The following is a 24104-nucleotide window of genomic DNA, read 5'->3' as shown; positions in this document are numbered from 1 at the left end:
AATATTTATATACTGCTTTTCAACTAAAGTTCCCAAATCGGGTTACATAGACATAAATAAATACATAAAACTAGCTGAGCTGGGCGCAGAGCATCTGCGCCTCTGCTGGCCAGCCAGCTCGCTTCTCCCCGCCACCGCTGGCCCACTTCTCCCCCTCCTTCGGTTTCTTTCCCCGTGCCCGCCCGTGGTTTCTGGCTGGGCGGGCTGCAAAGCCAGCCCGCAACCTCCGCCTGCCCACCAATTCTCAGCGGCCAGGCCAGCAAGCTGGCGGAAGCAGCCCACTTCTTCCCCCGTGCCTGCCCACAGTTTCTGGCTGGCGGGCGGGCTGGAAAACCGGCCTGCCCGGCCCGGTGCCACCTGCTCCCGCTGGCTGGCCACCCACTGGTGGCCAGCATCCCTATTTTCTCCCATCCCTGTTGCTGATGGGCAGCTGCTAGAGAACTCTCGCGAGAGCTACCACACACGGGATTAACGACGGGTATGCCCAGGAGAAATAAATATATAGAAGATGGCTCCCTGTCCCCAAAGGGCTCACAATCTAAAAAAAGAAACTTAAGAAAGACACCAGCAACAGCCACTGGAGGAATGCTGTGCTGGGGATGGATAGGGCCAGTTGCTCTCTCCTTGCTCAATAAAGAGAATCACCACTTTTAAAAGGTGCCTCTTTGCACCTTTAGCTAGCAGGGGAGAGGAGGGAAGAGGGAGGACAAATTTTTGCACTGATTCCTTTCTACTGGCTTCTGAATATTAATGATATGAATAGTGCTACAGTTTGTACGGCCGACATGGAAAATCTCTCGAGCAGACCACCAAATTCTAGTGGTGGTTCCGACAGCCCTGCTTGCTCTTTCCTTACTGTCCCATGATCAGGCCGGTAGCATGAAGGTGGAGAGAAAGGCAAGCAATTGTCTACCACTCCCAGATTGGACCACAAAATATAATGGCAGGGGGTGGCGGCGGCAGGAGAAATGCTTTGTGGACAGTGAAAGTGATGGCCACAGGTATACTACATGGCATAGCACAATTGCAACAAATGCAGAGGCTTCTGGAAAGTAGAACCACCTTGAAAAGAGATGCTACTAGTCCCGAGTCTTGCTCAGACATGAGATAACAGCCCCGAAGAATAATCAGCTAAGGTCACAAGGAAAAGGGTTTGGCCCAAAAATGGTTTTGTTGCACAACAGTCTGCCACTCTCTGCGGAGGCAGAAGGCAGGAAGGGGTGAAGCCACTCCTAGATGTGGCCTTTTCTTCTTTGTAGAGTCTGTTTCTTATCTTAAGGTATGAAACAGAATTCATATACCTGAAGTGGAAATACTCTGGTGAAGTTTGGGTATATGCTGTAGCATGAGTTTCACATGTTTGAAGTTCTCCATTCCACAATACAGTTAAAAGTCAAGCCTATCCCAAAGTCAGTATATAGATAGATATGATTACATTTTCTAGTACTGATTACCTATGCTTCCCTTCTATAGCTTTTAGTGACTAAGATCCAAAAAACATGTGAATCACTGGTATATACCTTCAGCACTAGATAATAGGTGTGCATGTTTTAAAGAATTCCCCCATGTAGAAATAATGTTAATTTAGCTAGTAGTCAATAACAAGGAAATGGAAGAGAGATCTTTGCCTGACACTTCTCACTGAAACTCTTCCTGGTGGTCAACTAAATCCATTGCATCTACCTGCCTGCTTGGGACACAGCAAGGAAGACATTTTCCTTCAGATATTTTTCTCCTTAGAAAATATCACAGTTCTCTCAACAGCTAAATCGCGCATTCTCCAGACAGTGCTGCAGTGGGTTTGGAGATCAGATATATCCAGGTGGCAACATGTTAACCCACGGCCCCGCTCCATCACTATATGTTCATAAATCAGTCCTAAGTCTCTGTCCTACATATTGGACCAGGTTTTTAAAGATATATAACTCAACCAAGTTTGCTAGCTCCTCTCTCTCACAAACATACAACCATGATTAGTATATGCTGAGCCTAAAGACTTCTTTCAGACAGCCCTTCAGCAGAACATGCAACACTTTCATCTTCTCCCCCTTTCCCTTCCACTCGAGACATCTGCTATATTAAATTAATTCCGCAGCAAGGGCAAAATTCCAGGGGCTGTGGCTGTTGCCTAGGCACAGAAGCAGCAGGTGCTGATTCAACAGCAGCAGGGCTGGATGCTCAGTAATTTATCATGTCAGGAGTGATCGAATTAATAAAGACTAGGAAATGCGGAGAAGCCAAAGTTAGCATTTCTACCAAGGGACTGATCTTCAGCATCATTGCTGGACCCACAGGCTTAGCCACTTGCCCTGTTGATTTCTTGGACTAGCTTCTCTCTCTCTCTCTCCTCCCTGCCCCCCATCCCTTCAAGTGCATTAGAAGTAGTTCTAGATGATACATTTCAAAAAAGGCAGCCATTTTAAAACCTTGAAGCAGCAGCAGAGAGTCTCATGTCAGCTTAAAGGCATGAGCTTTCATAAACAAGTCTACTTCAGCAGATGCATCCGATGTTTTCCCAGATGTCAAGAACTTAACTATACCTTTTAAATAAAAGCATCTTGTTGGTATGAAGGCAAATGAATGCATTGCATGATCTGAGATACCCAAGGGTCCCTTATGACACTGAAGCATGGTGAGGCACACCATCCAGCTTGTATATTGTGGTATGCCGATATATGATCCAGGAGAAGTCAGAGTCATGTCCAGCATCCTCTGCTGCAAAGACCCATGGGGCACGTCTCCCTGACCACATGCTGCAGCAACTTGGACTGGCCCTAGATTCTGCCCTAATTATTACTTTACGAGTGAGAGATGTGTCAAAATATTAAGTAAAAGAACAGCGTATCTCAAGAAGCTCCAACATCATTTTTGAATAAGCATTTGCCTTCATTGCCACTACAAATCCTCCTCCCACATTTAGCTTAGTTTGGAACTACTACTACCAAGCATTCCTTCTTTTTGGTACTTTGATTTCCTCTATGTTGAAGTGCTGGCTGCTGCTCTGGGATTTGATGGAAAGAGGGGGAAATGTCCCAATTTCAGACTTGACTATTAATTCAGATGTCTTAAACAATGCATGCTCCATATTTTGGCTCTTTCTTGAAGTATAACAGTTTTTGAAACTTACTTGTCAGCAAGTAAGGGAGGCCAGCATAATCTACTCTTACTTCTAGCAATGCAAGAGTTGCCTCTGTGACATATGCTGCTTCAGGAAGTGTTTGAATCCAGGACCTACATGGGCAGGGCCAAAGAGTTTCTTACCACTAGAATATCACACAGCTAGGACACGGGCAGAGCTATAATTGGGTGGACACGTCCAAAGAACACACACTGCCCTGCCTCCAGGGCCGCCTCGCTCGCCTCCCCTGGCTTGCTGGCCAACCACTCCTAGTGCTACTGGCCAACCACTCCTAGAGCCACTCCTAGTGCTCCTAGTGCTACTGGCCAACCACTCCTAGGCTGCCACACCCCTGGTGGCTTTCTCCTCCATCCCCAGTGGCATACTGTGCTCCTGTAGCTCATTGCCATGTCCCAGATGATCGAGATTTTGACCTCAAGACGGCTGGGAACAAGGGCATGCATGCACCCTCTGTCATCAAGGCAAATTAACACTCTTTTGTTCCAGCGGCTTTGGGGGCAGAGTTGGCTGGAACATGGCATGTGGGCAGTAGGAGCGCAGCATCGCCATCCAGTAGGGAGAAGGCCACTATCACCACTATGGGCACCACTGACTCGCTACGCCAGTCAGCAAGGAGTGAGGAGACAAAGGATCCGGTGGAAGGAACCATGCTTTTTTTTTTGAAAATTTACTGACGCGGTGTGGGATTTCAAAATGAAGAAGCAGCTCCTGTGCTGTTACTGATAAATGTGAGTTGGGCCTGAGTCCCAAGTGATTTTTTTTATAGACAGATACAGTTTTAGACAGGTGGGTACCATATGGTATTGATGCCACAGCTTTATAAATTTTTTCTAATCACGACATGATCATATATATAGATGAAACAGAAGCATTTCCCCATATGGCCTATTGTTCAGGAGATGTTTCCCTAATCCAATGATTTTTTCAGACTTTCTTGCTTCGGTGGGTCCTCTCTCACAGTCAAACTGGACAAGACAGTAAACACATTGTTTCCCTTGTGGGTCTTTTCACCTTGAAAATAGCAGCTATGGGGACTTGATCCGGATCATGGCCACTCTATGCATGGAAGAACTTAACCCTTTGCCCTCATGCTCTTTCCCCATCAAAAATCAGCCTCCTGAAGCAGATATTTGCTCCTGAAGGTGCCATTTGCTGCACACATTACTTCTCCTGCTATTGCTGTTTTGAAAAGACAGACATATATGGCAATTAGATGATGTGTGTTAAGCATCTTGTCTAATTGGCTTTCAATGAACATGTCTCCTGAGGAACCTCTACATATTTGTCATGGAATATATGAATGCTGCTGAGGATTCTGGGCAGTGTTTTATACTCTGCTCACAACCATGCATTCAGAAAAGGAACAGGAATGGCAGGCAATCTGCCTTTTGAGGAACCAGTTTTTATGTTTTTTAACAGTTTGAAAACAACTTGCCTTAGACAATTGCTAGTCTTAATTTTTTTAAAAAATGGCTGACATCCAGACATTTTGTGCATACCGTGAGAGGAGGAATTTTCATCAATCCCTCCTTAATAGTTGGATTTACACACAGCCAGCAGCCCACTTTTCACCAATGTCTTCATGTTTTGGGGGTGGGTTTTTGTTTTGTTTTGTGCATACATGTTTAATATTGTGGCATGAAAATCTAATGACCCTTAGAGGGATTTTCATCCTGACAACATGGAACAAGACATTTCTGGAAGCAGATTCAATTTAAATTCTGTTCCGGGAGAACATTATATAATTTATGCAATGTTAAAATGTGGGGGTTTTTAAGTTTAATTAAAAGGTGGAAAGTTTAATTAAAAAGACCTATAGATGTTTTATATTGGCTGATAAGATCATCACAAGGTATTTAATTTTTCTTGCTTCATTAAACATATATTTTTAAACTGTGCACATTGATTTACCCTTAGCAGTAAATAACTCTGATTTAGAACCATTTTATATCACTAAAGCCTAATTCTTTTCATAATGTCTGGGGGAGTCTTTAATAATTCTAAACTGGTAAGAACATGATAATTAGCATAGAGTTTCAAATTAAGTTCAGAAATATATATATACTACCCACTATATTCTAATAAGTTGAGCAAATTATTCTAACTAAAACAAAAAGGAAGAGGACAACCAGACCGAACCCTCTAAAAAGTGGAAACTGTGCTTGCTATGTGCCCTTGCACAGAAAGCAGCACTTTACCCAATCCTTAAAAGAGGGGAAATGAAAGTGCGATGACTAGCCAGAAAAAAGCAGATGCTCCACAGCAGAGACTGAATTCATGTGAACTAAGGAGACAACTTGAATTCAACTAGCTAAGGAGAGTGAAGGCATTTGGTGATATGCAAGCAGATGTAATATACAGAGAAAAGCAGCTGCTGTCCTTTCATCTGAAATAACCTTAAAGCAAAATCTGTCCTTCAGACACCTGAGCTGTCTTACCATTTGGCTCTACATGGGTGTTATTCAAAGCATGGATTCACCAGCTCTTCCAAAAACCCAAAGCTAGCAACTCAATGAATTAAGGGACGTATGTCCATCAAGGTTATACAGCCCTACTCAAAGCTTCAAAAAACTTCCGACTCTTTTCGAATGCTGACATTCCCACAGCATCTCATCCTACAGCATAGAGTTTCAGTATGTGCTGCCAGCTGTAAACCATTTTGCTCAGTATGGAATAATCTCCATCTACTACATACACATTCAGGAAGTACTGTATCTGCTATTTCCCCCCTTAAAGATGACTGAAATTTATATGCAGTACGACTGAAGCCACCTAATGGCACGGCGGGGCAGTAACTTGCCTAGGGAGCAAGAGGTTGCTGGTTTGAATCCCCACTGGTATGTTTCCCGGACTATTTATCAGGCAGTAACGATATACAAAGATGCTGAATGGCACAATCTCATACTGTGCCGGAGACGGCAATGGTAAACCCCTCCTGTATTCAACCCAAGAAAACCACAGGGCTCTGTGGTCGACAGGAGTCAATACCGACTCAACGGCACAACATGATTTATTTATTTATCTATCTATCATATTTTTACACCACCCAAAACTTACATCTCTGGGTGGTGTACAACAAGATTAAAAAGTAAAACATTAATTAAAAACAAACAAAACAAAAAAATTTAAAAGCAAGAAATGTAAAACACAATTTAAAATTTTTAAAACAATATTATAAAAACAACATTCAAAACAATCAAAACAATATTAGTTAAAAGCCTGAGTGAAGAAATGCATCTTTAAGGACTTTTTAAAGGATGTCAGAGATGAGGATTGCTTTACCCTTAGCGCATTCCAAAGCCTCGGGGCAGCAACAGAGAAGGCCCGTCCCTGAGTAGCCACCAGACAAGCCAGTGGCAAATGCAGACGGACCTCTCCTGATGATCTCAATGGGCGGCGGGGTTCAATACGAAGAAGCCGTTCTCTTAAAAACCCAGGTCCCAAGCTGTTTAGGGCTTTATAGGTTATGACCAACACTTTGTATTTTGCCCGGAAACATACTGGCAGGCAGTGTAACTCCTTCAATACGGGAGTAATATGGTCTCTCCTAGATGACCCAGAGACCAGCCTGGCTGCCGTATTCTGGACCAACTGTAGTTTCCGGACTACATACAAGGGCAGCCCCACACAGAGCGCATTGCAGTAATCCAGGCTGGAGGTTACCAGCAGATGTACCACTGGTTTGAGGTCATCTAACTCAAGAAACGGACGCAGCTGGCATATCAGCCAAAGCTGATAGAAGGCACTTCTGGCCTGTCTCAATCTGGGACACCAAGGAGAGACTTGGATCCAGAAGCACCCCTAGACTGCGTACCTGTTCCTTCTGGGGAAGTGTAACCCCATCCAGAACAGGCAGATCAGACTTGTCTCTCGAGTTCCGACTTCACACAGTATGATGACTGCAAACCCAAAATTTGAATCCCAAAGGAAATGTCAAACAAAAGCAGAATCTGTGGTGATAGGAATTATTTTCTATGGACCGGGAGATCGGGTTGCTTGGCTTTCCTCCTAGAATTAAGGTCCTGTGTGTACTGCATGAATATCACAACGCTAGCCTGGGGAGCTGCAGAACCAACTTCTGAAAACATTCAGGTGAGCCTATTTGCTTTCAAATATATGCCATGTTCCGAATACCATGTTAACTGACCAGTGCAAGTGAAATGAGAAGAACCATTCTGTACTGATGGGCAAAGACATCCAATAACAACTTGACTGTTCTAGAATAATCAGTACTTCTTGCCGCATATTTGCTCACTGGGCTTTGGGATCCCCCTGGAATCCCAAGTAATACAGGAACTCATAGACATTAGCCACTGCCAGTCTGTGAAGACAATACTGAGCTAGACAGACCAGTGGTCTGACTCAGTATATAACATCCTATGTTCCTATGACAAAATGCTGGTGTCTTCCTTTGCAATGCTGGCTTATTGGGTCTGAGAATGAAAAAGGATTTATTGCATTACAAATCCAAGGGCTTCCTGTTATTCCAAAGAGCTCATACTCGTATTCTGACAGCCTCTTGATCAGGCCTGACAAATACTAAGCTTTATAGGTATGATCCAGCTGGTTAAGCACTTTTGAGTCCCACTGATTTTAATGGGAGGTTAAGCTTGTTCTTGTCTCTTCCACTGAATTAAATGGGACTCCAAAGTGCTTAACTTTAGGTGGATTGTGTCACATGCCTCTTAATTTTTATTTTTTTTTAAGGATACCTTTGAGTGTCACATTTGTTTGGCTGCATTCAGATAATCATCCAAACCATGGCTTGGAACAGTGTTTATCAACGTTTTTGGAGTCATAGACCGGTACCTCCTTTGCGCACAGTTTCCAGGACCAGCAGTTTGTAAAGGGGTCACCTCACCCTCAGGCACCCCCCAAAACAATTTCAAGCTTGGGGGGGGGACCACCACTGGGAGCTCTCCAGAGCTCATTTCTAGGCAGGCAGCCCTCGCTGCTGGGATAACACTATTAGCTTCCTCAAAATGAACATTATTCCAGCAGTGAAGACTGCCTGCCTAGAAATTAGCTCTGGAGAGCTCCCAGCAGCAGTGGACCCCACCAGCTCAAAATTGTTTGGTGGGGGGATTAATTCCTTATGGACCAGTACGGACAGGCACTCAACTCCTCACGGACCGGCACCAGTCCACAGACCGGTGGTTGAGAAACACTGGTTTGGAAGACCATGAGTGAGTGTTATGAGGACATACCACTTCCTTTTCTGTCATGGAGCTTAAATTCCTTACTTCCTGTTTGATTCAAACTACAGTTTGCTGTAAAATGCAAACTGGTTTAAGTGATCTCACCAAACCAGGATCAAATTGTGGTTTGCAATTCTGGTTTGGAATAATTGTTCAAATCAGAGTTTGCCAGTTTGGATATTACGGCAAGCTGTGGTTCAATTCAAACATGAAGTAAGTATAACTCCTTTGAGAGAAGGAGGAGGAGGAGGAAAGGAAGGAGTGTGTGCACAAAGTACTTGCTTATAATCACCATGGTTTAGAGGGTCATCTGACTTCAGTCTGTGGCTGACAACCTGACTAAAGTGCTTGTGGAAGGATGTTGTGCTAGCACAAGGCTGTTGCACTACCTACTACCCACTAAGTCTGGAGCTTGTATTCCAGACCAGTGTAGCACTACCACAAAAGGAGCTTGAACAATAGTGCAGAACTGTGGCACTCATTTCTTTTAAATTGAACATGTGCACAAATATCTGCAGGGGATTTTTTTTAGTGCAAATTCCTATGATCTTCTTGTGCTAGTGCAACTCTGCTTATTATGCAAGTGCTTTGTTAGTCAGGATGTCTGTCTCCTTCTCCTAGCCTTTTGCCTAAATGTACATTTAGGAATCATTTCTGTGATTTATGCAGGCTGCACAAACAACAGAGTACACAAGACATCAATTAACTGTCAGAAAATGAAACATCTGCACTAGGGGGATTCACTTTTAATAAGTTTGCTCACATTATCTTCATCCTTCCAGGGAAGGAGCAGAGACTCTCAGACAGTCCCTGCAGAGCCCTACATGAGGGAGAACATGTTTATCAAAATATACAGAATTCAGATCTGTTTTTGATGCTCTATTTTAGTTGTGGGTTTGTGTGGAAATACCTAAAAGACAAGCCTAGTCCTGGGTCTGCTCTGAAATAAACAGAACACTTATTTTAAAGAAACCTACACTTCCAAACCATCTGTAACAAACAATGTTCTCTTCTGCCTCATTCCAAAACAGTCACTGAACACGTCCCAGAAGAATGCCTTTTATTGTCCTGCTGAGTGCCACCAGTATCGTAATGATTTACATCAACAAAGCTCTTCACAAATACTAATTAATCCACAAAACCTCCTGGGGAAATACAATAGGAAATGTTTATTCCAACTTACAGGCGAATCCAATCATTTTCAAAGACTGCACACTGGGTTCATGGCAGATCTGGGATATTAACTCCGGAATTCCTAAATCCCAACTCTGGGAGCTCAATGCTAGAGAATATTGCTTCTTTTTTATAGTGGTGGGAGAGATCTACCCCTTCTTATAACTGGCTTAGTTTTTCCTATAATTGGCTTGGTTTTTCCAAGCTTTCACAGAAAATTCTTTAGAAAAGCTCAAAGTTTTTTCAGGCTCTCTCTGAGAAAGTTTAGAAAGACCAGTAAGGGAGTTCACCCTCAGACCTCCTGGTCACTGTCCCACTCTTTATTTAAGCTGGGGAGCAGATAAAAGACAACTAATGTGGAAGATGTGCATAAGTATCCAAGCCTCTAGATGCTGGTAGTTCCTCCTAAGCATGTTCAAATTGTTTCTGTCAAACCTGTTTGACAGTTCTTAGTACCTCTAATGGATTAAGCTGGGAGACACTTGGACCTCCATTTGCCAGGCACCACAGTTACAATCTGAGCATGCTCAGAAGAAGCTGTTATTGTTGTTGTTGTTAATAAACATCTTTTTATACCACCCAAAACTTACGTCTCTGGGCGGTTTACAAGAAAATAAAAACAGAAAAAGTAAAACATTAGTTAAAACAAAAAACCAAAAAGTTTAAAACATTACAACAATTTATAAATTTAAAAATAATATTAAAACAGCATTAAAACCATTAAAACAATATTAATTAAAAGCCTGGGTGAAGAGATGCATCTTTAAAGACCTTTAAAAAGCTGTCAGAGATGGAGAGGCTCTTATTTCAGTACGGAGTGCATTCCAAAGCCTCGGGGCAGCAGTGGAGAAGGCCCGTCCCTGAGTAGCCACCAGACAAGCCGGTGGCAAATGCAGACGGACCTCTCTTGATGATCTCAATGGGCGGTGGGGTTCGTAACAAAGAAGACATTCTCTTAAATGCCCAGGGCCCAAGCCATTTAGGGCCTTATAGGTGATAACCAACACCTTGTATTTTGCCCGGAAACATATCGGCAGCCAGTGTATGGGAGTAATATGGTCTCTTCGAGATGACCCAGAGACCAGCCTGGCTGACGCATTCTGAACCAACTGTAGTTTCCGGACTACATACAAGGGCAGCCCCACATAGAGCGTATTGCAGTAATCCAGTCTGGAGGTTACCAGCAGATATACCACTGTTTTGAGGTCGTTCATCTCAAGAAATGGACGCAGCTGGCATATCAGCCAAAGCTAATACAAGGCACTTCTGGCCACTGCCTCAACCTGGGATACCAGGGAGAGGCTTGGATCGAGAAGCACTCCTAGAGTGCGTAGCTGTTCTTTTTGGGGAAATGTAACTCCATTCAGAACAGGCAGATCAAATTTGTCTCTCAAGTATCGACGCTGCACAATAAGTATCTCCGTCTTATCTGGATTCAGTCTCAGTTTGTTATCCCTCATCCAGCCCATCACCGACTCCAGGCAGGCATTTAGGGAGATTATACCCTCTCCTGATGATGCTGACATGGAGAAATAAATTTGGGTGTCATCAGCATACTGATAGCACCCTGCACCAAATCTCCTGATGATCTCTCCCAGCAGTTTCATGTAGATGTTAAATAACATCAGAGACAATATGGCAGCTGGATTACAAAGAGAATGTTTTGGAAAGGAGAGCAGTTGCAGGAGGTCTGTCTGGCAGCAAAGGCTTATCTGGTGCCAAAATTCAAGGAGGTTTGGGTGCAGCTCCTAACTGTTCCAATGTTTTCTGAACTGGGGGAGTTTCAAACCCATCAGTTCCAAAGTTTGGTGCCATTTCTATTTTCATCATGGCAGAAATTTGTGAAAAGTGAGGGCCATTTTACACGCTTGGCAGAAGGAAATTCTCATTTATTACCAAGTGTACTCTTTACACTTTAGACATCTTACATGTTACATCTAAAAACTCAATGTCTGAAGAAGTCATTGATCAGAGTCGTTCAGTGGACATATTTCAAAACAAGGTGAATCCAGATTAAATCTTATTTTGCCTGGTAATTCTGCAAGTGATGTTGAACAGGCTTAATTTCTTAGGATGTATTCAAACCAGAACTATTTCTGTGATCTACTACCAATGCAGTCCATAATGTAGCCCATGATTTATCACTTTTTCCACCAGCTGTTTCACATAAAATAGTATCTCTTATTTAAGGTAATATATGCTTTTCTATCATTAGCCTGGACAGAAGCTTTGTGTCTCTTCCTACATCCCATCCTACTCTTCCTATGTCATATTTTAATTTTACATTTATTTTTAGCAGTGAACATGAGCCATTGCTTCCATATACTCCTTCATGTAGACACCTGGTTAATTTTGCCTCCTAGTATCTTTTGGCAGAACCTAAACCATGATCCTGGAAACCGGCCACTTTATGATCTTATCTTAAGGTAGAGTAGAGGTAAAGTGTGCCATCAAGTCAATTTCAACTGCTGGAGCCCACAGAGGCCTGTGGTTTTCTTTTGGTAGACTACAGGAGGGGTTTACCATTGCCTCCTCCCGTGCAGTATAAGCACAGGTGGATTACCGCAGAGGCAATGGAGGCGATTACCTATGGTGGAGAATCTGGGAAGAGAGGCAGATCTTGGGATGGGAAAGAGTTGTTGTTGTTGTTTTAACTTTTAAGATTGTTGCTGCTGGCAGCGGCAGCTTAAGCCTCTTGCCACCCCACTGCAGAAGCGAGGAGGGTAGGGGTGGCGAGGATGAAGCCCCCTCCCTTTAAAAAACTTCTAAATGCTGCCGCAGCAGCTGCAGGGAACGGGAGACGAGAGGCATGTCCCCCCTTCTACATTAAAATGCCGCTGGATGGAATGGGGCAGCTGGCTACAGTGCGGACTGGGAGGGTTGTGGGCAGGGGGAGAGAAAGTTGCCCATTTTACCTTAAAGCAGCTTCTGCTGCTGTGTGTAGCCTCCATGGTGGAGGAATGAGCAACCAACAGTTAACTGGAAGAGCGAGGGAGAGCTCCTTCCAGATCCCCTCCTCCCTCTCAAATGAGTGCACGCCTGGAAACAGCCCATTTTTGGACAGGCTGCTTCAGGGGTGGGGCTTGCACTCATTTGAAAGGGAGGAGGGGAGCTGGAAGGAGCTCTCCCTCGCTCCTCCTGTTAACTGTTGGTTGCTTGTTCCTCCACCATGGAGGCTACATAAGTTGCTTTAAGGTAAAATGGGGGAACTTTCTTTCACTCCCCCCCCCCACAACCCTCCAAGTCCCCGCTGTAGCCAGCTGCCCCATTCTGCCCAGTGGCATTTTACTGTAGAAGGAGGGACTTGCCTCTCGTCTCCTGTTCCCTGCAGCCGCTGTGGTATCATTAGAAGTTTTTAAAGAGGGAGGGGCTTCATTCTTGCCACCCCTACCCTCCTCGCTGTGGTGGGGCGGAAAATCCTTGGCCACAGGCGGCAAAAGGATTAATCCACCCCTGTGTATGAGATGATGCCTTTCAGCATCTTCCTATATCGCTGCCACCCAATACCAGCGGGGATTCGAAACAGCAACCTTCTGATTGTTAGCCAAGCATTTCCCTGCTGCGCCACTTAAGGTACTGCCTCCTATTTTCAGGTAAAACTGTATAACTAAATTATAAAAACAAAAACCAAGCCAAAAAAAGGGCCATTGAGTCTATAATCGGGGGGGGGGGAGCATGCAAAGATTCATGAAGAGCAAAACTGAAATGAAATGCACCAAGTGTGATAGTGTGCAGATAACCTCAGTGTGATTCCTCTTCTGCAGAACACAACCCTTATACACACATACAACTTTCTTATGAGAGGAATAAGTCATATTTGCATAGTGCACGCTATGTGTCTATGCCTTAGTGCAGTTCTTATTATATCTAAAATATGGTTAAAAATGAGGCTCATTAAATATGAGCTTTTTTCAAATCATTAAGAACAAAGCACAGGTAGGAGGATGGACAACATATACCAAGTGGAATCTAATTCGGAGATCTATTCTTGTTAGCGGCAGTGAGTTATGATATAGAAGAAGAGCAGAAACAGCAGTCTTGACTAACCCTTCTCAGGAAAGATCCAGACTGCATGGCTGTTAAAAAAGGAAATTTTACATTAGGGCACCCACTAATGCACTAAGGAAGTGCTCAGTGAGACTCCTGACAAATTTTAACCTCAGAAGAAATCAGTATCACTCAATCTGCCGCCAAATGTGGTTGTTCTTGATACCCAATACAGATCTGCCTTCTTAGTTAAGTCTCAACCAAGAGGAATGAATACAGTTGCTTCAGGATGACTGATTTTGCAGTAACCATGAGCAGCCTGCAAAGGTTTCTACACAGCTTGGACTGTGCTTGTAGAAAAATATGGATTCGTTCTTGAGGCAAAAAGGCAGGGTTCTATGTCTACAAACGAACATGTTCTTCTGTACCAATAACGAACAGGGAAGTTGGATATAAAATTTTCAAATGAAGTCTAGCACCTACTATAGAGCAGCTGATAAATACAACATGTTCCATTGTAGCAACACCTTAAGGATTTACTTGATCATGATAATAATGGCTCTCTTTAGCAACTAGATTTTCTAGTGAAAGGATTTGTTTCCTCAGAGCCCAGGCTGGTACATCATGTGACAATTTCTTTCATTTGTGCTGTGTTCAGAAAGCATTCTAACTTTATTTATTTATCAATTATATTTTTATACCACCTGAAATGTAAATTTCTAGCTGGTGTACAAATCCCAGCATTAAAAATCACAGATTAAAATTCATAAAACACAATAAACACAATATAAAACAAATTATTAAAATTATTAAAATTCTAATTAAAAGCTAACCTCCAGAAACCTAGCATATTCTCCAGAATTTTCAGAATAGTAGCTTGAATTTTAGGAAGTAAATTTCTAGTCCTCAGAGTTGACACAGAAATATTGCTAAAAATGGAAAGTAACCTCTAGAGAGGATGGAGCTGCCCAGTCTTCACAGCTCCTCCAATACATCCCAACCACTACACTCTTTTTCCTAGAGAGGACAGAATAATGTAGCTGGCATAACACCATTTCAAACTGTCCCAATGTAGAACAGTGTGTGTGTAATACAAGAACTAAATACTGTAATGTAGATCAAGACTTTTGCATACATTCGTGCAGCTGCAGCAGTAGACTTGTAAATTTGCAGTCAACAAATGTTCCCAAGTATCCCCCCATATCTTAAGGTTTTTGTCCCCTGGAGCAAAGAGTCCTTTCTCCAGAGGATGAAATATTTAGGTTACAGGAAATTGAAAAAGAACAGGGGTAAATGTCATATTCATCCATTGTATTGATTAGCCAATGTCTAATAGGAATATGTAATTCTATATGTATATATATCAAAGTGCAAATAAATAGTAATCCACAAAGCTTCCATCCACACAGAGAGAAAAGTCTTCCCATAAAAACTTTTTGATGCATATAAAATATCAGTAAAGAACCAAACAGTTTTGATATTCAGAAAACTATCACAGGCTTGTAAACATCAAAAACTATTAATAATGTCCTCAGTATTAGAAAGCCAAGGACTTGATTCTTCCAATTTCCAGTACAAGTTAGATGAGCTTTGACTCATCAACTTCAATGACTTTTCACTGCATCAAAAAAACAGGTGGGGGGGATCTTTTTTTAGTATTTATGTGGATGGAAGTTTTGTGAATTACTATTTATTTGGACTTTAATATATACATATACAAGGTATATGCATATATTTATACTGGATATTGGCTAATAAATTCAACTGATGACTATAAATACAACTTCGTCAGGAAATTTGTCTGGGGTGTTATCAATATGCTGATGACACCCAGATCTATTTCTCCATACCAACTTGGTCAGGAAATGGCATGACCCCACTAAGTGCTTGCCTGGAGGTGATACTGGGCTGGATGAGGGATAACAGGCCGAAACTGAATCCAAACAAGATGGAGGCACTATCTGTAGGGGGTCGGGATCCGAGAGATGGTTTAGATCTGCCTGTTCTGGATGGGGTTACACTCCCCCTAAAAGATCAGGTTTGTAGTCTGAAAGTGCTCTTGGATCCCCAACTCTCCCTGGTTTCTCAGGTTGAGGCAGTGGCCAGGAGTGCTTTTTATCAGCTTTGGCTGATATGCCAGATACGTCCATTTCTGGAGACAAATGACCTTAAAAGGGTGGTACATATGCTGGTAATCTCTAGGCTTGACTACTGTAATGCACTCTACGTGGGGCTGCCTTTGTACATCGTTCAGAAACTACAATTGGTACAGAATGCGGCAGCCAGATTGGTATCTGGGACAACACGAAGGGACTACATAACACCGATTCTAAAAGAATCTGGCTGCTGATACATTTCCAAATGAAATATAAAGTACTGGTTATTATCTATAAAGACCTTAACGACTTAGGTCCAGGGTACTTAAGAGAGCGCCTACTCTATCATGAACCCTGTAGCCTATTAAGATCATCTGGAGAGGTCTGGTTATGGCTGCCGCCAACTCGTGATCAGGCCTTCTCTGTGGCTGCACCAGGGCTTTGGAACTCGCTCCCTGCTGAAATAAGAGCATCTCCTTCTCTGTTTCTTTTTAGGAGAACCCTGAAGACGTACCTATTTTCCCAGTCCTTTAACTGATACCAAAATTTTTGAATTCTAATGTGTTTTTATCTATTATGATTTTTATCTTTTTATGAATTTTAAATACTTTATATTATGTCTTAATGCTGTACACTGCCTAGAGATTTCGATTTTGGGAGGTATATAAATTCAATCAATCAATCAATCAATCAATGTTTACCCATGATATTTTTCAATTTTCTGCTTTCATCTGAATCAAGTATATGCTGGTTGGGTGTTGACATCTTTAGGTTACAACCTAATGACTCCTGATCAAACCAGGTCTTCAGCATCCATATTCCATATTCCTGATACTACTACTTCCCCACCCCTTCTATACAGCATACCTAACGCATGGAAGAAACATATATTCACCAAGAGAGTCAGGGTAGACATCCGTCTCAGAATCTAATCATCCAAAAATTACTTACATATGGGCACAGTTCAGAGGATCTGCTGGCAGTAAAACAATAGCAGAGAAGAAAGCTGGAGGAATTATCTAAAGATACAGAGCTGGATACCAGTCCAACTTCACCTCTTGTTTTCCACTAAACTCCCCAGAATATTTGAAGAGTGATGCAATTCATTATGTCTGAGGTCAGTCACATTTGCCCCTGGTTGAAAAAGTGTGCATGTACATGTGCACTGTTCCCTCTAAGGCGTGTGCTCACAAGTTTTTGGATGTTTGCACAGTTCATTTTAGATCCCGCTCAGGTTGAATCAGGAAGGCCCCATCTGAATGTAAGTGTGCACACACTGCCTTCATACTGCCACCCAAAACAAAACTCATTCCACAGAGAGATGAAAAAAATTAGAGGGACCACTGCACACGTGTGAGAAGTTTCCTTAACCACTGTAAGGGGCACACTGCATAGACAGAAAAATCCTCTTCGTTATAGTCTTGTCACTCTTCAATCTGCCTTCATACCACAGAAGGAGCAACAAAATGCTGATCTATGGAGAACATTTTAGAGCCAAGCCCTTCTAAAGCAAAAGACTACCACTACTAGATATGGCATGCACAAGGGGTGGAAAAACAAACAAGGAAAGTAACCTACCGTAGTGAAATTGCAAGATTATTTTCTCCCTCAAAAGCAGAAACAGCTCAGTTTTAAGGACATTAGAACAGGATAATGATATTTCTAAATAATAACAACTTCGTTTGTTAACCACCCCATAACAATTTTTCTCACAATAAAAGCAACAAAATAAAACATATGTAACAAAATAAAAGATTACAATAAAATACAAACACACTCTAATTTTGTAAAAACACACCTGTTTTAAAAGGCCTGAGTGAACAGAAAGGTCTTCACCTGGTGTCTAAAAGAACGAAGTGACACCACCAGGTGAGCCTCCATAGGGAGCCTCCATAGGGGAGGCTATTCCATAAACGGCATGCCACCACCGAACAACCCTATAACTTTCACCCAGGATCTATATGTAGATAGATCCTGCTTGTAAGAATATAACATCCTAGTGATTCCTTTAGTGAAGAGGAGGATAGATTTTGGTATTAAGAGTCATTCTGCATCAGTTTTTACCTTCTATAGTCCCTGAAGCAGAACCTCCTGGCTCTTGAACCTCCCTCTCAGTTTGCGTCTCTGCATTCTGCAACTGCGGAGCCAGAGTCTGTGTGCCCTGTGATGTCACAGAGGTGGTAGGATTCCGTGGCTGCAGGCCTATGGCATTCATTAGGCCCATGTCCCTGTCCGTCCTCCACGTGGCTCTGCTAGTTCTAAGAGAAAAACAAGCAAATACATCCAAGAACTATCCACGAACTAAGGGGTACACACACCACAGGCTTTATGTCTCTAGAAAAAGTCATTCCTTCTGCAGTTTTATCAGGCACCCAGTAGAATCCTTAGTGGAAAATAAACTAGGAAAGGAAAGGTTGTGCCGTTGAGTCGGTGTCAACTCCTGGCGACCACAGAGCCATGTGGATTTCTTGGTTACACACTACCTTTCTATCTGTTTATCTGACTTCAGTTAAAGACATCAGCACTAGTCTTACTCTTACCAGGAGTGTTGGTCTCATAATTATATTAGGCGATTAACTAGTCCATTATTCTCAAAGCACCACCTTCACCATAATTTAATTTCATGCAAAAAAAATTTATATGGCTCCCAAATGACTTTGATAAAAGCATCACTCATGGCTGAAAAAAAATTGTGGTTGACATTTTATCCTGAGCAAAACCACTGGTATTGTATCATAACCAAAGGCAATATATCACAGCTGGTGATAAATCACAAGATGAAGTAAGAGGTTTGCTGCCATCCCTTGCAAACTCAGCAGGAACAATCTGTGCTCCCAACCATGACTGGTTGCCTTGAAACATCCTCCAAGACTCACCCAGGCCGCTCGGTGCTCCTGCTGTTGGAATGCACAGTGAAGACGGTCTCATTCAGCTGGTCCCAGTAGTACTCAACTCCAGAGTTTAAGGCCCTGAGATAGAAAAGGGAGATGGAAAATATTTAAACTGCAATGCTAACACACATTTACCAGAGAGGAAGACCCATTGAACTCAGTGGGTATGGCCAAACATGCCTAGGATTGCAATGAAAGTTCTTCCTAAATAAGACCCCCTGCATGAACGGGTGGTGAGAATATGAAATAATGTGTGCTCAAACCCACATATCACAGGTAGAATTTTTATATGCAAGACTGTTGGTATGTATGGGCCACACTGAAATTGTTGCTTGACACCTTTAGGGCTTTACTAGAATTACTAGCCCTCTGGTACACTATCAAAAGGACTTGGTCCAAAACCAAGCTAAAATATTATGTTTAGTTTCATTTCAGTTGCATTATTGCCAAATCCACTTGACTGTGGTTTTAAATTGTTCTAAGGTATTTATTTTTAATATGTTTTATATTGTTGTAAACTATCCAGAGACGTACGTTTGGGGCGGTCTACAAATTTGAGAAATAAATAAAAGAAAAACATCTTTAGTTTTCAGTATGCTTGTGTACATCTCAAAATTGTAACAATATTTTCACCCAAACCCTGAATGCTCATAGAGCTGTGCAGGCCCCACAAGCTGTTTTTTAAGGTTCCAGGGGATCAGCGGTCCCTGAACTAGCCCTCAGGGCACAGCTTGGGAAAGTTCACAACACCTGGGAACAGGAGAGTTCTGCAATCACTGAGCTTGTCTAACTGACCTTGGGGAAGCTCCCTGACCTGACAGAGCTAAAGCTTAGGCAGTCTCTCGTATATGTAAACATATAGCTGCTTAGGCCTCATTGATGACTGGCTGACATGAAACTCCAGACCAAACAAAAAATGCTAGAAACATGCTGTTTATGCAGGTAGGTTCCAAACCTTGCCCAGACACCAAAAATATCAAAAACCCAAGAAAAATTCATCATTTTCCTAGAAAAACTATCCTATTGAAAAGCATGGGGAATGAGATCTCATAGAGCTTGAAAAAGACTAGTCACAGCAACATAAGGCCCTGCTCATGACCCTGCCACCAACAGAGATCCGGTTGGTGGGGACTAGAGACAGGGCCTTTTTGGTTGTGGCCCCTCGGCTTTGGAACACCCTCCCTGATGAGCTTTGCCATGCTCCCTCCCTCAGTGTTTTTGAAAAACATCTTAAACCACACCTTTTTAAAGGAGGCTTTTTAATATCATTATTTTGTTATATCTGGTAGGTTCTTTAGCTTTTTATAATTTTCAGTTTTGATTTGAAACTAATAATTGTTTTTAATCTGACTTAAAAAAAAATTAATTATATTACTTGTATCTGTATCTATTTTATTGTTGTAAGCTGCCCCGAGCAGTATTGCACTGGAGGGGCAGGGCATAAATATTTTAAATAAATAAATAATAAGATGCTTGCAAACTCCAAGCCCTCACTGACCAACATGAAACTCCAAGAGCAAACCATGAAAGATCTCCAGAGCTAGACCAGACTATGAAAAAATCCAGGCCCCCTTAAAATTGCATTAATGCCCCAGAAAATGAGGGAATATTCTCCCATTGGACAACATAGGGAATGGGACCTCATAGAGCTAGGAGTCGCTAGAGTCATAGTGACATAAAATGATGAGATACTTGCAAACTGTAAGTGTGTGTGTGTGTGTGTGTGTGTGTGTGTGTGTGTGTGTGTGTGAGAGAGAGAGAGAGAGAGAGAGAGAGAGAGAGAGAGAGAGAGAGAGAGAGAGATATTGCGTGTAGCTATTTTGGTCTCACTGACTGACATGAAACTCCCAGACCAGCAAGCCACAACAGACACATGCCATTTTCACAAGTAGTTTACAGACCTTGCCCAGACTACCAAAAAATTGGAAAACCCCAGAAAAAAATCATTAACTTCCTAGAAAATGCAGGAACACTCTCCCATAGGAAAGCACGGGGCATGAGAGCTCATAGAACTACAAAACGAAGAGTCACAGAGAGATGTGATGGCCATTTGAGTAGTCAGCACAGCACTTGACTGCCATGCTGACAACTCAAATGGCCGCTGTACATGTGTAGAGGCCAGCTGAGCAGCAGGGGTGGGGCAGCCTCCCAAGGGACGCTGCATAGGCCTCCCAGGCTTCCCACAGGATGCTTAGTGCCAGTGGCAATGTTTGCCATTTTTACAGGTATTTACCCCCACCTGCCTCCCCTGCAATCGCCATCACAGGAGGAATGCTTGCAAACTGCAAGCCCATTGTGTGTGTGTGTGTGTGTGTGTGTGTGTGAGTAAGTATATTTCATCCCTCTGTAAGCCTTCCCCAAGACCATGTGACAGCTGGAGACCTTCTGGGGGCCTGGTAACAGCAACATGGGCCAGATGACAGGCTTTCAGAGAGGATACAAGAACAGGATGCAAGAACTTGTAACTGATATTCTTTTGGGTAATTATCTGTGCAGTCATACCAATGGGATCTGTCCCTTCACAGAGCTTCATTAGGAAACTTCTAGAGCTCAATCTCAAGAATTTTGGCATGAGTCATCATGCAAGATGCTTGATCGTGAGGGCAGAATTTTGCTTAAGCTCACCACCTGTGCAAAAAGCTGACTGAATGCCTGGGCATGGTCCAAGGGCAGGAAATCCCTGGTTCAGAAACAGTCTTGTCTGGCCCTGATAAATTGGATGCATATAAACTGGATGAGACAACTGATGATTTGTTGTGGTTGATGAAGAGCCCAAGGTGGTCAAATAGATGATGAGACCAGCAAGCAATTGTCAATATAAAAGAATATCATTATGTGGTAGCAACAAAGATAAGTGGGGATCCATCACCAGGCATTTGGTGAGAACACAAGGAGGGGTGGACAGGCTGAACTGAACAACTTTGTACTGTAGTGTACAAGGGCAAACAACAAAGCAAAGACACTTTTGATGCTGAGATCTTATGGGTCTATGGAAGTAAGCATTCTTAAATCCACTGAAGCAAACCATGTGTCTGGGTACAAGATGAGAGGATGGTAGGAATGGAAATTATTAAATAATGCAGTATGGGCAGAGACCATTGTCTTGTTTGAGAATAGTGTAGTCCCTCAATTTATTTGTGAGGAAGAGATTCCATGCACCTTTGTGAAGCAAGGTTTTTAATTCCACTGAAGTGTGAGGTCAAAACCAAACCAAACAATTTGCCATGTATGTTTGGGTTAGGGTTTGGAGGTTCCCCCAACACAAAGTCTAGCAGATTATACTTGTGCAAGCCTGAGGTCAAGGAAGCAGTGGCAGGAAGGCAAGCGCATGAAAGAAAATGTGCAAACTGAAATAAGGGAATACATGAAGGATAGAACAGAACAATGCTTAAAACAGAATTGAGACTCCAAATTCTCTTGATTTTTGCTAAAACCAAGAGAGTTTAGTTGATTCAAGTGTGGAAGCTTCCCAAGCTCAGTGACTATATAGCTCCCTTGCTGACACTACAAGTTAAGGTGCATGAAAGCATCACTTAAGAAAAATTACATGAGTGTCTTGAGCACTCTGAGGTAGTACCAAGCTTTTGAAATTAAATTTGCAGACCATGCAGTGAAGTAAAGTCATGTCATATTAAAATGACATTACATGCACAACAAGGGAAGTCTAAAATATTACATGTTTCCTACTAATTATTCCCATGTAGGAAAAGTGTGTAAATCATGTGTAGTCAGTCATGTGCTTTAATCTGCACCATGGACATGTGGCATGTACACAATGAGAAGCCAGAAGTGAGGTCCCAGCACAGGTGTGTGTGAGACCGTACACTTTCCTCTAATAAATGGTTGTCTGTGTAGGAAATAACATTTGAAGGCACTTTAAGGCAAGCACCTTAGAATACTTATGTTACAGAATTAACATCAGACGTTAACATAAGACGCTAATTAATGACAACAAAAAGTTCCCAAACACCAAGATAACCAGGCCTTTGTGGAGGCTTTCATTTTTAATTCTTAAAGTTTTCCATTATAAATTTAGTTGGCATATCTGCAGTCTCAATTTAACAAGCAGAGCACTGGAGTGATTTGGCAGAATACTAGGAATAGGTTACCATCTGTCAGTTAAATCTGAGTTACGACGTAAATCAAACTCTCACATTGTTATTTCACTCTGAATAAGTTATGATGAATCACAGTAAGTAAACGTTGTTAATTTTTGTTTCCTATTTCTGAGATGTTTGGCTGTAGCAGACATGGTCTTCCACCAGAACCCTGTGGCCCTTCTCTCAAGCATTCTTCCCATTCCAGTCCGCGGAGGCGGACCTGGCTGCGGTGGTGGCACTTACAGGCCCGAGGTGGCGGCAGGGTGAGGAGGCGGCTGGGCCACCTGCTCCGAGGCACAGCCGCAGGACCTGGCAGCTGCGAGGTCAGGAAGCGGAGACTGGGGCAGAAGGTGGGTGGGGGGAGAGAGGTAACCGCCGGCCCCAAAGAGTGCACAGATGCTCTGTGCGGGGTCAGCTAGTTGTTCAATATTACAGATGGGTGATTTGCAACTAAACTGGCTCTAATAGCAATAAAGTGGGAAAAGATCAGAGTGATTGTTTGCCCTGGTTTCAAGAAGGAATAGAACAGGAAATTTCACTGTCCACACAATAAAAAATTATATCCCCAATCTGATGTCTGAAGTAGAACAATCCATTTTATAACCCCAGGACTCGACTAGCTAAGTCTTCTCTGTATGTAGATTAAGTTCCATGCACAACAATTCTAACAATTCAACCTTGATTAGATACAATTTTGGGCCACTCTTGAAGATTCTTGTGAGACTGCCTGAGAGCACCTGGACTCCCTGAGCAGAATCCCCAGAGAGAAGCCTCTTAGGGTCGGTCGGTCTGCCTGTCTCTCTCTCTCTCTGGGCTTGTCGCAGGCTAACTCCTGTGCTTGAAGATCCCAATGCTCCCCATTTGCTAAGGTGTGGGCTCTGTAGAGCCACAGAACCCTGTGCCAGAACCCTGCTGTCTAACCTTGCCCTCCTTTGGCAGCATCATAAAGAGGGACCCTAGATCTTCTCCAGGGGTGAGAAGTACTCACTTGGCATTGCACACAAAACAGCATGTATGGAAAATCAAATATTCTCTCCCCTCCAATCTTTACTGTTTCTTCCTCCTTTCCCCTCTCCCTTTTTGTGTCTACATACCACCCAGCTTGTAAAGCCTCCAGCCCCCGCCCTCCCCCTTCCTCCTTGTTTAGTCTCAGGGAATGGCCTCTGCCCCTTGTGCTACCAAGGTTGCCAAAATGTCACCATTTGCTTTGTACTTCCATTATATAAATAACTTTGTTTCTTTCAAAAAGCCTCATCTCTGAGACTGTTGCACCTCTGAGGTACTCTAATATTGGATTTGCCTTCTGCCTAGACTGCGATCCTTTGTAATGCACACTTGCAAGTTTGAGCTAATGTTCCCAACCACCACCACCCGCCCCCGCGCACACGAGGATAGTGTGCACGTGTTTGAGCAACGGTGGTAACACCACAATTTGAGCAACGGTGGTAACACCAAAGTTCCGTCAACTCAATGAACAGTATGCCTTGGGGTTTCTGCAAGCCCAGCATATAATTACTTGG

The 24104-nt window shown here is 42.8% G+C and overlaps 1 protein-coding gene across 6 annotated transcripts in view; it reads right to left on the bottom strand.

Annotated features, from left to right (window-relative positions):
* Positions 1 to 24104, bottom strand: part of AMBRA1 (autophagy and beclin 1 regulator 1) — a 271553-nt gene that overhangs the window by 8832 nt on the left and 238617 nt on the right. For all 6 annotated transcript variants that reach the window (XM_053275343.1, XM_053275350.1, XM_053275336.1 and 3 more), the window contains 2 exons: positions 18470 to 18562; positions 17658 to 17851 (listed from right to left, as the gene is read on the bottom strand). In XM_053275343.1, the coding sequence (XP_053131318.1) occupies positions 17658 to 17851; positions 18470 to 18562 (287 nt within the window). The remainder of the gene's footprint in view (positions 1 to 17657; positions 17852 to 18469; positions 18563 to 24104) is intronic.

The sequence above is a fragment of the Hemicordylus capensis genome, chromosome 1 (genome assembly GCF_027244095.1).
Source record: "Hemicordylus capensis ecotype Gifberg chromosome 1, rHemCap1.1.pri, whole genome shotgun sequence".
Taxonomy (NCBI): Eukaryota; Metazoa; Chordata; class Lepidosauria; order Squamata; family Cordylidae; genus Hemicordylus; species Hemicordylus capensis.
This window is presented reverse-complemented; position numbering and strand designations above follow the sequence as displayed.